The sequence below is a fragment of the Typopeltis vanoorti genome, chromosome 4 (genome assembly GCF_054136105.1).
Source record: "Typopeltis vanoorti isolate ZY-2024b chromosome 4, IOZ_Tvanoo_1.0, whole genome shotgun sequence".
NCBI classification, from domain to species: domain Eukaryota; kingdom Metazoa; phylum Arthropoda; class Arachnida; order Uropygi; family Thelyphonidae; genus Typopeltis; species Typopeltis vanoorti.
The window spans coordinates 101,152,663-101,168,323 of record NC_143552.1 but is presented as its reverse complement, the minus strand read 5'-3'; the positions used below and the strand labels follow the sequence as shown (position 1 = coordinate 101,168,323).

The 15,661-nt window shown below is 34.6% G+C and overlaps 1 protein-coding gene across 8 annotated transcripts in view; it reads left to right on the top strand.

Moving 5' to 3' along the window:
- Positions 1–15,661, top strand: part of LOC150107553 (serine/arginine-rich splicing factor 12-like) — a 103,466-nt gene that overhangs the window by 45,936 nt on the left and 41,869 nt on the right. For 4 of the 8 annotated variants that reach the window (XR_016548248.1, XM_090391947.1, XM_090391948.1 and 1 more), the window contains exon 3: positions 3,140–3,241. Coding sequence is in view for 7 of the 8 variants with exons in the window: in XM_090391947.1 (XP_090248073.1) it covers positions 3,140–3,241 (102 nt within the window). In the remaining variant the exon portion in view is untranslated. The remainder of the gene's footprint in view (positions 1–3,139; positions 3,242–15,661) is intronic. The other 4 variants (XM_090391951.1, XM_090391952.1, XM_090391950.1 and 1 more) reach the window with 1 other exon arrangement.

The following is a 15,661-nucleotide window of genomic DNA, read 5'->3' as shown; positions in this document are numbered from 1 at the left end:
AAATGTAGGGGATTGGAACTCTGCAGACTTGTTGAAAGAAACCTTAGGTATTGAAACATAAGATTCAATTATCTGTTGGATTTGATTAGGGTGGTAATTATTAGATTCCATTAACTTTTTAATGATGGAAAGTTCTTATTGTAAGATTTCTGGAGAAGAGCAAACTTTATGTGCTCTATTAATTAGAGATTTAAGAATGCCAAATTTTTGAGATGTGTGGTGGGCAGACTTTTTATGAATATATCTGCCAGTAAATGTGGGCTTTCAAAAGACTTGTAGATAAGGTACCAAAAGATGTCCAAAAATGGTAAAGTACCAGAATTTTCCTTTTCCATGGTGAATTGGATACGAGGGTGAGGGCTATTTATCTGTTGTAGAAAGCTCATCTTCAGTATGTGACCAAATGGCAAAAGCATCATCGACATAACAATACCAAAGAGATGGTTGAGGGTGAATGGATGAAAACATAGTTTCTTCGAATTGTTTCAAAAAATAGTTAGCCAAAGGTGGAGACAAAGGGATATCCATGGCAGTACCCTCAACTTGTTTGTAGAACTTGTTTTTCCAACTGAAATAACCTGAATGGATAACAAATTCAAAAATCTTTGCAATATCTGGAGGATAATCTTCATGTAATAATTTGACTGTTGACTAATGGAATATTGGTAAACAGAGATTCAATGTCAAAACTGACTAGCAACTTAGACTCTTTAATTTTTAAATCTTTGATTTTTTCAAGGAAATCTGTTGGATTTTTTATGTAGAATCTGAAATGTCCAGTGAGAGCACTTAAAGAACAAGACAAGACTTTTGATTCGATAAGTAGGAGAATCAATGCAATTCAAGATTGGTCGTACTGGATAGCCTTTTGCAGATATATTCATAAAAAGTCTGCTCACCACACATCTCAAAAATTTGGCATTCTTAAATCTCTAATTAATATAACACATAAAGTTTGCTCTTCTCCAGAAATCTTACAACAAGAACTTTCCATCATTAAGCAGTTAATGGAATCTAATAATTACCACCCTAATCAAATCCAACAGATAATTGAATCTTATGTTTCAGTACCTAAGGTTTCTTTCAACAAGTCTGCAGAGTTCCAATCCCCTACATTTCAGGAATCTCAGAACCTATAGGTAGAATTTTAAAAAAGTACCAATTGATTCCCACGTATATTCCTATCAACAAAATTTCTTCCTTATTGCCTTCTACAAAAGATAAATTGTCATCTCTATCTTTGGCTGGCATTTACCAAATACCATGTGAATGCAATGTTTCTTATTTTGGACAAACTGGCCGTTCTGTGGGAAAAAAGAATTAAAGAACATCAATATTATATTCATTACAACAAACCTCAGAAGTCTGGCCTAGCACAACACAGTATTAACACTACCCATAATATCCAGTGGGATAAAGCTTTTCTCATTCATAGATGCAGGTTCAAATATGAATGCCTCTGAAAGTTGTGAAGTTATTTTACACTGACCAAATTTAAATCGAAATGATCTCTCTCGAAGATCTGGGAGACTTATTTTATGTAATCATTAAAAAACCTAATTATCTTAAATATTAATTATTTATTAATTTCTTTCATTTCTTAGCTCACGACAACAATGTATTTTTATAGGTGATCCACCGAATGTTTGTTACTTGTATTCCATTCCCATCTGTTTGTAACAGTGAAGATGTACTATTAGTTTTAGTATGAAATATCTGTACCTTATTACTGTGGACTTACGTGTTCTTTAATAATTATACTATACCACAGGTACCTCTAAAAATAAAAAGGGATCATAGTCATTTAAATTGGTACATAATGTAATTGGTCTGTAGAGCATATGAGGTATAGCAATCTCATCAAGTTCTTTTCCTTTTTTCAAAAATCTAATCCAAATGTGCGTTATCTATCACTGCATTATTTTTGATGAGAGAACAAATGAGACTGCTGTATCCCATCTGTGAGATGGTGCATTTCATATTCTATAGACTGGCAAATGGCAGCATGACCACAGTTACTTTGTTACGATCTGGTAACCATTACACACACACACACACACACACACACACACACACACACACGACACAACATCAATTGTATCATGTCATGAAGTACAAACCATTCAAGAATGATTCTAAGAATAACTCATGTAGTAAAGCATTTTTGCAAAAGATTTGCCACGGTCCAGTTTGATATCCTGCACCCATATTAAATTGGACTGTGGCAAATCCTACTGTAATGCAACCGTTACCAGATCGTGACAAGGCAAATATAGTCATGCTGCCATTTTGCCAGTCTATAGAATATGAAATGCACCCATCTCACAGATGGGGTACAGTAGTCTGCATGGACTGGGAACCGTAAGAAATTGTTGCAGCACTTTGAGCCACTGTCCTGACAGAGATTGAGGCTGTTTTGAGGATAAAGGAAATGCTAATGTAATGAGGTATTTATAGAGCTGGCCACTAAAACTATTGAGAACTCAAGTTTTGAGTGGCTTCTGAATATTTTAATAACATATTTTTCCTTTTTCTTCTGAAGTCAATTCCATAGATATTTATTTGTATGCTTTTTATAAGTTTATTATTCAGTACATGTTTTCTAATTTTTTGAATTTCGATTCAGAGCATTTTTTCACCAAAAAACTAGCTACAGTTATTAAATTAAATTATAGTAATTCATTTCATTTCTACTCTTAAAACCATATTACACTTTTTATGAACTTTTTCAGTGACTTGCCTAAACCACAAAAAAATTTTCCTGTTGTCTTTATTTAATTTGAATCTTTGTCTAATTATTTTAACATAATTTGAAAACCACTTCAGAAGTTATCGATACTGCCTTTTTTGTATTATCTGTTGGGTTTAGAAGCGATTAGAATAATTCCACATCTGTATTTGGCAAAGAAGGGAATCAGTCTTTGAGAATATGCAGTGAATAGTGCTGTTTAAAAAAAAATGATTATGGATAATTTTTTATATTTCAAGCTTGATTGAGACTTGTAGTTTTATCATTTTAAAAGATTAAAATAAAGTATATATTATCAAAATGATTCAAAAGTATGTGTGAGAGAGCATGAGAGATGTGAATGATTGGGTAATATAAATTACTCTCTTGTACCTTAACTTCTCTTCACATTTGAAGATATTAGAGATGCAGAAGATGCATTATATGCCTTGGATCGTACACGGTTTTTTGGAAGAGAACTAGAAATTGAATTTGCCCAAGGAGATCGGAAGAGTAAGTTCATAATTTTATTCTTCTTGTTTGTTTATTTTGTAATCATGCATAAACACTTAGTATTGAGGTGAATCTTTCAGGCAACAGAGAAAATTAGTATTACTGTACAGGCCAGATGTAATCTGGCCTGAACAGTAATACTATAACTCGGCCTGCTTTGTCGGCTAGATTGCAATTTTATATTGGTAAAAGTATTATAAAAGTATTTCAAGAATTGGTTATAAAGACACAACCTGATCCTAATCATTCTAATATTAGCTTTTAGGAACAAGATTCACATTCTATGATGTGATTATAATTTACAACTGGTTAATGACAGATTTTTAGCACATCACTACCTAAATAATTTATTACACAGTTGTGTTCTTTTGAATAAACATATGAAAATTGGAGAGTTATTACTCTATCAATGAAAGATTTCTTGCAGTCTACATATTCTTTTAATTCCACAGTGGAAATACTGTTTACTCCTGTAACTAAGAATTTTATCTTGCTTGCAGATTTCTAACACTTAATTGTCCAGTAGTAGCTGTTTCTTAGTAAACATCTCATTCTGCTGATTTCTTGGTTATTTTCAGTATGGCTACATGAGACATCAGTGTATTATGTCTGGTTTGCATAAAAAAAAGTATCTTATAACCACCATCTAAATCAGGCCAACTTATTAAATGCTTAAAAAAACTCAGTAATAGAAAATTATTTTCTCACAGATAAGATTTGAATCTAGTTCTTTATTAGACAAAGAATTGTGCAAACCATTTCCATGTAGATACCATATAATTTCATTAGTTAACTCTTCCTGTTAAAGGTTCTCTGATTCACTGTTTATAAATAGTGGCAAGATAAATTCTGCTCTGGTTTCTTTAAAATGAGATTCACTCTATTAATTAGATAAATGGTGATTTTTTTTTTTTTTTTTGTCACTTAAACCAACATTGTTTTTTATTTTTATACAGAGGAGAAAGAAAGAATTTTTACACAGCCTTCCTATGTGTTTAAGGATGTGATTACAAGAGTGCCATTTTAGTTGCTCATTCTTAAATGGCTATCATACCTCTTTGAATTATGAATTATTTGAATACCTCTTATTACTCCACTTCTAAGATGCAAAATCTCTACTACAAGTAGTAGCCTTCACTAACTTGTATATTTAGTGAGCATATTTCCTAGGAAATGTGTACACAAATGTAGGAAGTGAGCATACATTTCCTAGGAAATGTGTTTTTACATTATGGAAAATACCTAAGAATAGCATCTGAACTTTCCCCACCTTTGCAACGAGTTGCCCGAGATTGTACTACGTACTAGGACTACTTGCATTAGCTCACGCTAGTAATTTTTATATTTTTATTTCTCCAACTTTGAAGAACACATTCCCTCAGTCTGTTTTGGTATGTGTAATCATTTGCTTTTGGATCTTTTAAACTCTAGCTGAGAAAATAATTTCCTTTTTTCTTACATGCTATGTTCCTCAGTGGTGCAGTTATTCAGATGTGATGACTTACTAACCCTTTGTAATGTAGCTTCTAAACTTAGCTCATTATCCATAATAACTCCCCTAAGTCTAGCCTCATTGACTGGTTTGTGGTAAATTCCCATTAATATGATAGTCTGCCTTTGATATCCTTCATCCATAATGTATAACCTTACATTTAGAAATATTAAACAGACTTATTAATATTAGTTCAGGTTAGAGTGCAGGGATTTTGTATCAGATACATCCCTTATCAATTTTCCCAACTTAGCATTATTATTGAACAACTAGATCTTTCTAGCCCACATCTCCAGTATCATTTATAGCAATGGCCCAAGTATAGAAACTTTTATGTAATATATAAATGCAATATATGTACTATAAAACAATGGGATTTAATATCCCCTTAATTTAAATAATGTTTATATCGCTAAAATGAAGCCTATTGGTGCTTTATATTTAAATAACTTAATGGTTGCACCTGGTTGACAACTCGTATAGCAAAGTATGTAAGTTATTTTCGCTATACACTTTATCTTTTGGTCTAGCTACTCGCTGATGAAGCCTCAAAAAAAGCTGAAACCAGTCTGGGTAGTGACCTCCCACCATAATGTAATAACAGCATACATTTCCTAGGAAATGTGTTTTTACATTATGGAAAATACCTAAGAATAGCATCTGAACTTTCCCCACCTTTGCAACGAGTTGCCTGAGATTGTACTACATACTAGGACTACTTTCATTAGCTCACGCTAGTAATTCGCCGATACTTTATAGTTTGCTATATTTGGCATGAAACTCTCTGATTCCAATCTTTGAGTTTCTTATTCGGTTTTAAAACAATGTGGGATTTAATATCCCCTTAATTTAAATAATGTTTATATTGCCAAAATGAAGCCTATTGGCTCTTTATATTTAAATAACTATAAGTCACTTTCTGATACCTGTTAGCCATTCTCCCATCTATATCACAATTTATTTTATGTAACAACTTTGTATGTGGAATTATTTCGGGCACTTTGGTAAGATCGAGAAGTATCATGGTATATCCATTTCCATTATCTAATTGCTGTCACTATTACAGAACTTGAGCTGGTTTCTATGCTATTCTAAACAAGACCTACTTTTAACAAACTTGTGCAATCCTTGATAAACAATCCTAGTACTGTGTAAACCTACCTCTAAGGTTTACACAGTACTAGAATGTTGAAGGTGAAGTGAGTTTGTGCTTCTACCAGTAACTTTCACATCCTCCTTCATACAATGCTTCTTACCTTTGAGATCATTGGCTCTAGCCAAAACAATCACTTTTTTCACCTTTCTGCATTCTAACAGCTTTGTTAATATTGATTTTCACACCAAATCATATGACTTCTGCATTACTTCAACCTTATCTCTGGCTCCCACTCAAACTGGTTTCAATCTCAAAGGTCAAAACCAGTTTGTGTAATGGCCCTTTGTATAATTCATAGTTATACACATCCTAAAGGATGTGTGCTTTGCATTATGGGATACTCAGCAATTTATGTGAAGATACTTCATATGCTGACTTCGTTTGCTTACACTTGGGTAAAGGACTAAACAAGAATATAATTTCTTGGCAAGTTTAATTTGAATTATCTTGCTCTCTTTCCACTTATGGATTGTACATGTATTTTGTTGACTGAAGTTAAACAACCAGTTCAGGATCATTAACTTTCTTGAACACTCCTTCAGCACCTTTGCCAGTATTTCTTCTAATTCAAATATCATATCAAGCTATTTTAATAACTTCAATACTTCTATCTTTTGTACCTCACTGTTGTTATTCACTTTCCCTTCAACATCCAGGATGTTCTTTCATGCTCATTCTCCTACAATGCAAGAAAATTCTCAATTGCTTGTGGTCTGGTTAACTTATTTTAATAATCTAGTTTGATCCTCTTCTTCTGGCCTGCTCATACTTCTCATGTCATTCTTTTCACAGTATTGGATTCACAAACTTCCCCCACCATTTAAATTCCATGTGATTTGTTCTTTTAAATCTGAGAATAAAGTTAGATATTACTTTCTTCAAAAATCCTTTGACTATTTCAGATGCTGTGTTGATTCCTTTACTGTGTAGTTTCTTATCTCAGGTACCATTTCAGTCTGCTTTCTCAGTTTATTATAATCATCTGCTTTTTTTTTTTTTTTTTTTTCAACCTGTAACTTTTCCTCACTGCTGGGATAAAGGCCTCTCCCATTGTGGGAGGATTGGATCTATTTCTCTTATGGTGACCCACTTTATCTGGGGAGAGTTCATTCACTTGTATGAAGGTGGAAGACAATCACAAACATCCATGCCTTGGTGGGATTTGAACCTGCAGCTTTTGACTGGATGGCTGGAGAGCAGATACTCGAACCACTTGACCAACCAGGCCAGCCTTATAATTCCATGTATACCTAGTTGAAGCTCGCATGCATTGCTGCCTCAAGTCAAGACTGCATGATCACATCTACCATTTAGACAAACTTTTTATGTTATCTAACCTTTTTACATTAGTCAGTTGTGGAGAGTAAATTTAACTATATTTATATTTTATTTTATTTTGGTTGATTAGAATGTTTCAGATTTGCACCCATGATGGTGCAAAACTTCAAAGATCAATGTGAATTCTGAAGAATACAGCTCAAATGTGTAATTTCCCTTGACTATATGGAAACTTCATGTATTTGTCTGCCTTTATTTTTCTATTTTATTGTTTTTACACATTTATTCTGTCTTATCTCTCAGCTCCTTTAGAATACAATAAAAAAAAAAAGTTAATCTTGCTTGACTAATATACTTATGTGTCATCTTCTAGTAAGCAGGTTTCCTTATAACACATCTTTCTTTCATTGTGCTGAAGTAGGCATGAAGAATAATCTCTGGAAATAAGAATGCCTTTAAATGAGCAGTTCCAGAAGCACTTCCAAGGAAAAGACATTCACTGCAGATTCCATCTCACTTCATAGAATATGTACTATTTGGTTCTTATTAAGCACAATATTCTCTAATATTGAATGCCCGATACATTATATTTTCCTTCAATATGAACTTCACAGGTCCTCATTGGATAGTAAAGATTATTATTACATGACACCTCCAAAGACTCATCGAGGGAGGACACCTACTCTACAACTGTCTCCACCACTAGTATTTTCACAGACAATCGCAAACATCCATGCCCATGGCAGGATTTGAATTTGCAGCCTTTTGGCTGGAGAGCAGATATGCTAACCACTCGGCCAACCAGGCTGGCATATAAAAACTTAAGAGATCACACATTATCACTTGGTAGTTTTTTTTTATTTCAGCTTTCCTTCCTTGCTGGCTAGTGTTTCTGTTATCCACACAAGCGATTTTATAAAATTTCTTCCCTGATTTAGATACTTTTCTCCTCCCTGCAGTCTGTATCCCTAGTGTTGAATTTGTCCATAATAGTTCTTATTGTATCCATAAGATTTCTCTGTGGAGTTTAATCATCTTCATATAAGCTCATTTGTGTGTGTATTTTGTTTTGCTGGTTTCTACCCCTGGTTTGATTTAAGTCTTCTATAATCATTAGCTTAAACTTCCCATATATCTGTCCTCCCTGAATACACTAACCTGTTGCATTTTATTAATCTAATAATGTCCTTGTCAGGTCTCACTTCATCTACCAATGCAAAGCACTCGTCACCTTTATTCCTAATTCTTGTGGCATTAGTGTATATACATGAAAGATGATCACTTGGCTGATCCGTGTTTGGATAAATTCTCAAATGTCTGCTTAAAAGAGGTATCTGGAGTTGACTCTTCAACCAATTTCCCTTTCCTATTTCAACATTTACACTTGATTCCTTAATAAACCTAACCTTGCATTTTGTAGGATCATTACTTTAATGCACACATCTGCTTTCATGCAACCACTCAAACATATCTATCGTCTGACATTCACTCTTTCACCCAACAGATTTCTCCAAGCACCTGAACAGTCAGAACCATTCAGATGTAATCTGTCTTTCAAGCATAAATGCTTAAACCATCAGTCACTCCATACATACTTAGCTTTTCTCCTACATAATCTACTTATTGACTTTTAATTACACCTCTTTCCTCAGTCACTCTTGCCATATGGCAAAACTCACAATCTTGACCTCTCCCAATTCAACTCTCATATCTTTTTCTCCTACTGGATACTTTCTCCTTTCAAATCATTCTGATCCACGATCATATCACCCTCATCTTCTTGCTTACATATTGCTGCAGTCATGTCATGGTACTTCGTGCTAGAGAAACTTGCTTTTCCATTCCAATCATGGAATCACTTATGTTGTGTTTTTTTTTTTTTTTTTTTTTAATCCATTTCTCTTTTCTTAAGCCTTCCTCTGTCATTGTGTTTTGCTTCCTTTGGTATCTATCTCTTCTTTACCTTTAACTTGGCAATTTCCATTTTGAAATTGCCAAGTTAAAGCATTTTGAAGGTACTATGTCAAAGCCTCATTAGGCAACATCTTGCTTTCAGAATCAAGGGAAAAAAACTGTAGAATGCAGCTCATGCTCCCTTCAGTTTATTTTCTTCATATTGCCTTACACTGCCATCATCATCTTGCATTTTAGCATCTTTGTTCTTGCTCATTCCACTTTACACATTACTACTTGTCATGTCATCTCATTTATTCCTTCATTGGATATTTCTAACACATGCATTTTCTATACATGCTACATTTTACAAAATTTTCATATCACATTTGCTGACTACTTCCTCATAGCCCTTTATATGCAAATATAAAAAAAAAAACAATTGTGCTATGCACACACCTAAAATATTCATATTAATTAGCAATTTAAAAAATCACCCATAAAAGTTAAATTTTTTTAAAAAAAACTTCTCATTACAGCAGTGCCTATGTATGGATGCAACTGCAACTTATATGCATTGGCAGTAGCTCCCTTCACTCATCATATAGTATCCAAAATTTTATTCAGTTCATTAATCTAATATAAATTAGAAATCAGCACCACAATGTTTTAATAAGCTTATCATTTCATTCATTGTTAGTGGTGTTTAGCATTCATTATGTGGAGGCTGTTATTGCATTAGAGAAATAGTTAAAATCTTTTATCTCCTAACCTTAATGAGAATGTCAAAATATCATCTGGAAGGCATGCATGCATACATACATACATACATGCGCGCGCGCGCGCGCGCACACACACACACACACACACACACAAGCTGTAGAATGCAGCACTACTAATTTGGCCAGTCTTAATCCAAACTTTGAGCTATGGTGGGAAAAAAAAAAGAAAAAAAAAACTGCATCACATTATCTAAATTGGCTGTGGTTTCTTGAAATTGCAGTAGAACCTTGGTTGTAGAACTTAATTCTTTCCCGAAGGCTGTTCAAAAACTGAAACCATTTTCCCATAAGAGTTAATGTAAAATGGATTAATCTGTTCCCGAACCCCAGATGATTGTTTATCTAAACCAAGAGTGTTCAACCTGTCAATTGCGATCGACCGGTTGATTGTGGAGCGATTTTTGGTCGATCTCTTGTGTATTCCTCCTTACTTACAAATTTAATTAAAACTGGAAACATAATATTTTATTTATCATTATTTTGTATTATTTTTAATTCGCTTTAAGTGTATTGCTATTGTTTATTTTTCGTTAAAATTATCAAATCAGTAATTTTTTTATAAGTCTGGGTAAATTAATTAATTTGGATCAGTGGAAGTCACACAGTGAGCCGAGTGAATACGGTTATAAGAAATGTGTAAAAACTCGATGTAGCTTAAATGTTAAATATTCCAAAGCACATTACATCGATTTTTTTGCTTGGGTTAAGTCCCATGTGAATATTGTAAAAGAAATAACCTTTGTTTATCTCGGTATAGTTTGTATTAGATATTTTTGTAAATAACTCTTTTGAAGCTAACTGTATATAGCTTTAATAAGAATATGTTAGTGTTAAAAACAAAGGCAATGTTTTTGTCGCCGAAGCTGTATATGGCAGCATTAGAAAGATTGTTATTGAAACTTGTATGTATGAGAAAGGCTTGCAGGCTCTAAGTGTAAACATCTCTGAAGTCAGTCAGAAAGAGTTCAAACAACTTTCCGATGGCCAGCAACTTACAATCAAAAGAAAGCGGAGGAGAACAAAAGGTGTGTCGAACTTGATACTTAAGATGAAAGACTCATACCGATTCTTCGGGGGTTGCCAAACTTCATGCGAGGTCTTAGAGGAGGCCTAATAAAAAGGGACTGAAGCAAGCAGAAGGGATCCTGGTTCCAAAATTGCTGTCAGAGAGGAGGCCACCCAGTCCAGAGTTGCCGTCAGAGACTGCCCAGATCCACGTTGCTTGAGAGAGTAGTTTCCCACTTCCAGAAAGGAGCTTCTCGGTTCGAGACGTCGCTACTTCAAGGCCGCAAACAAGGTTTCAAATTGCTGAAAGGAAGAGTTCCAATTGCTGGAGAAAAGTTTCCAGGCCAGGTTAATGTCAGACATTCACCAGTGTGTTGCATTTTCATTACAATTTGATGAATCAAACGACTTCACTGATATTGCTCAGTTAATGGTATTTATTCGCACGGTATTTCAAGATTATTCAAGTAAAGAAGAACTTTTGAAAATTATACCATTATTGAGAAGGACTAGGGGGAGAAGACATTTTTTCAGCATTTGATGAATTTGTGAAATAACACAAACTTCTGCTTTTTAAACTAGTGTCTATTACTACTGATGGTGCTCCTGCAATGATAGGTAATAAATCAGACTTCATTTCATTATGTAAAAACGATGACAAATATCCAGATGTTTTAACGTACCACTGTATTATTCACCAACAAGTACTGTGTAGTAAAAGATTAAAATTTACATTTAAAATTGTAAATTCTGTTCGAGGAAACGTCCTGCAATGGCAGTTATTTAAATTACAGGCAGATGATGATAGGGAACTTCTGTTATACAATAATGTTCGCTGGCTCAGCAGAAGTCAATTTTTACAAATGTTTCTTTTATTAAATGACGATATAAAAATTTTTCTTGATGAAAAAGGAGATATTTATCCACAATTGAGTGATAAAAGATGGTTGTTACACTTATCATTTTTAGTAGATTTCTGTACAAAATTAAGCAATTTAAATTTAGAGTTACAAGGTAGAGATAAAAATTTAATTGACATGTTAAGTTCAATAAAAACTTTCCAACAATACTTACTTTTATTAAAGAAAAATATAAATGACCACGAATTTAGACATCTCCCATATTTATTAAAATTTTTTGAACAAAATCAAGAAAAAATCTTCGCTGTAATTTAAAAGAATTTTTATTCGTGAAATAGAATTAGTTGAGGAAAAAATAAATTCAGCATTTAAAGATTTTAATAAAACTGAAATGATTGTATCTTTTATCAATAATCCATTTCAAGAAAACTTGAACATCACAGAAATTTCAAATAAAATTAGTGGGCTATTTGATATAAACCAAGCTGAAGTAGAACTTGAGATAATAAACATTCAGAATAGTTTACATTTAAATTGAAGTCATTTGGAAGTATGCACGTGAAAAATCCCCAATTCTTCTTCTTCTACAGCTTCTCCCACTTAAGTGGGGTCACTGTTTGGTATGAGTCTCCTCCACACCTTCCTGTCTTGGGCTGTCACCACATCCAAGTTCTTCATCTTCAAGTCCTCTTCTACCAGCTCCCTCCATCTCTTCTTTGGCCGCCCACGCTTCCGCCTTCCTTGCACATCCATCTGCACGACCCTTCTTCCCACACATTCGTCCTCCCTCCTCATCACATGACCAAACCATCTCAACCTTGCCTCTTGTATTTTCGCTCCTAAGTTCGTAACTTTCACTGTTCCCCTGACACAGTCATTTCTCAGATGATCCTTTCTGGTCACACCGCACATCCACCTAAGCATTCTCATCTCTGCTACTTCCATCCTGCTGATGTTATTTTTCCTCAGGGCCACAGTTTCTATAGCATATGTCATAGCTGGCCTCACTACTGTCCTATAAATTTTGCCTTTCAGATTGATCGGCACCTTCTTATTGCATAACACTCCAGCCATCTCCCTCCAGTTCCTCCAACCCGCTTGAATCCTGCATCCCACTTCCTTCTCAGCTCCTCCATCTTCTTCCACTGTTGAACCTAAGTATCTAAAGTCTCTCACCTTCCTGATGACATTTCCTTTCAGCTCCAGATCTGTCTCTTGGCCACTGCCCACTGCACAACACATATACTCTGTCTTACTTCTGCTCAGTCTCATACCTCTCTCTTCCAGTACTTTTCTCCATCGTTCCAGTTTAGTTTCCGCTTCTTCTCTTGAATCTACACACAGCAAGATGTCATCTGCATACAACATTGTCCAAGGTGCATCTTCTCTCACCTCCTCTGTTACCACCTCCATCACAATATTAAACAGAAACTGACTTAATGCTGACCCTTGATGCAAGCCAACTGTTACTTGAAAACTTTGTCTGTCCCAAACAGGTCCGAACACTTGTCTTCACATTTCTGTACATTTCCAGCACCAACCTGACATTTCTCCGGCACCTTCTTCTCTCTCAGACACCTCCAGACTTCTTGCCTTGGCACTCTATCGTATGCTTTCTCCAGATCAATAAATACCAGATGTAGCTCCCTTTGTTTCTCTCGATATTTTTCCGTCATCTGTCGTAACCCAAAGATAGCATCTGTTGTTGATCTACCAGGCATGAAGCCAAATTGTTCCTTTGCAATCTCCACCTTCTCCCTCAATCTACCATCAAGGAACCCTTTCTAGGATCTTCATTGTGTGGGACATCAACTTTATTCCTCTGTAATTTTTACAGTCTTGTGCATCCTCTTTACCCTTGTAGATGGGAACAAGAGTACTCTCCCTCCATTCCTCGAGTATATTTTCCTGTTGGCAAACTTTCATGAACAGGTCCCACAGCAGGTCAATTCCCTCTTCCCCCAGTGCCTTCCATGCCTCCACTGGAATTCTGTCAGGGCCCACCACTTTTCCATTCCTCATCCTCTTCATGGCCTCCATCACTTCCATTCTGCTGATGTTCTGCACCATCCCCTCAGAAGGCTGCCCATCTCCTCTGTGAGTCCTTGCATTTTCCTCATTCAAAAGTCCCTCAAAGTATATTTTCCATCTGTTTCTTATGTCCACATCCCTCCATAATACTCTTCCTTCAGCATCTTTGATCTGCCTCACATGTCAGATGTCCTTAGCTGCTTTATTTCTACATTTCGCTAGTTGGTAAATTTTCCTCTGTCCTTCCTTTGTTTCTAATTGATCATATAGATCTTGATATGCCATGGCCTTCGCCTGTGCCACAACTCTCTTGGCTTCTTGCTTTCTCTCTTTGTACACCTCTCTGTCCTCTTCCACTCTTGACTCATCCCACTTCTGCTTTGCCTGAAAAATTCCCAATATTAACTGATATTGTGTGAAAAATTCTGTTGTGTTTCGGATCGACACACTTGTCAGAATCCGCTTTTTCAAATATGACAGTCATAAAAAATCAATTAAGAAACCAAATTACAAATGATCATTTGGATGATTGTCTGCGGTTGGCCACTTCTTCGTATCAACTTGACTATGAAAATATTGTGAGGTCCAAACAATGCCAAATTTCACATTAACTTTTTTTTTTAATCAATCTGTTTTTTCTAAGTTTGGTTTTCCAAAATAGAGAAATATTTTATTCCAATATATATACATATTTGTATTAAAATGTTTTATTAAAATACATTAAGTGATAAATTTTTAAATACACGAATAAAGTTTTTAGTTGTGTATTTTTTTTTAGTTGCATAATCAGATATCAGGTTGGGGGAACGTGATCTATATAAGAAAGTAGATCGCCGAATAACTTATTATAGAAAAGTAGCTTGCGTAGTAAAAAAGGTTTAACACTGATCTAAACCTTTACAACAGTACTTCATGCATAAGATCGTATACAAACATAATGAAAATGCATAAAATCTTACATAAAAAGAATAAACACAATAATAGATAAAAAAATAAAAACGAAAATTTAATTTCGCTTTATACATACATACAGAGGAGAGTTGATGTCGTAAGTCAGGGGTTGGGGAAATTTTTTTTACCTATTACCCCAAAATATATTTATTTACGCCGAAGTTACCCCCCTTGATTTGAAAGGGAGAAAATCATAGGTTATTTAAATTCAAAAGGTTTATTGAATCTATTTATACGGAGAATACAATTATAAATATAAAAAGTATAAAATAAATGCAATAAAATAAATTAATATCGTCATTGTGAAACAAAAGGATTTTTGATACAATAACATCAAAATCGTGGCATTTTGATGTCAGAGCAATTTGGATACTGTCTCCGGGGTCAAATCGATTTTTCTGCTTTGTTTTCATGTTCATTAGAGTGGAAAATCCTTGTTCGCAAAGGCAGCAACTTTTTGACTGACTCCTCATGTGCAATTTTGAAAGCCTTTGCAGCTATTAACATCCAAAAATATGTGCTTCGTTTTCAAATTCAATACGTGCTTCACTATTGGATCGAAGTTCAAGAAGTGCCTCTGCCAACCCTTGAGGCTCTTCTGGTACATCAGCAATTTCACATTTAAAGGGATCTGCAACCCAACTGATAGTATATGAATCAATATCTGGAAAGTAATCAGAGAACCGCTCTTTGAGTTTGGTAAGATGCCTTATAACTGTATCCTTGATGTTATCAAAAGTAACATTTTCACAATCTTCCAAAAACAGCTAACTTTGAAAAAGCAGCTATTTTGTTTTGTTCTGCTTTCTGTCTCCAATATAAAAGCTTTGATCCAAACGCTGAAATTATATTGATGTTTTTTCCTTGTAATTCCTTGTTCAATGCATTCACATACTCAAAAATATCATCTAAATATGCGAGATGTGCAACCCATGAGGAGTTTGTAAACTTATCTGCGAGAACATGCTTTTG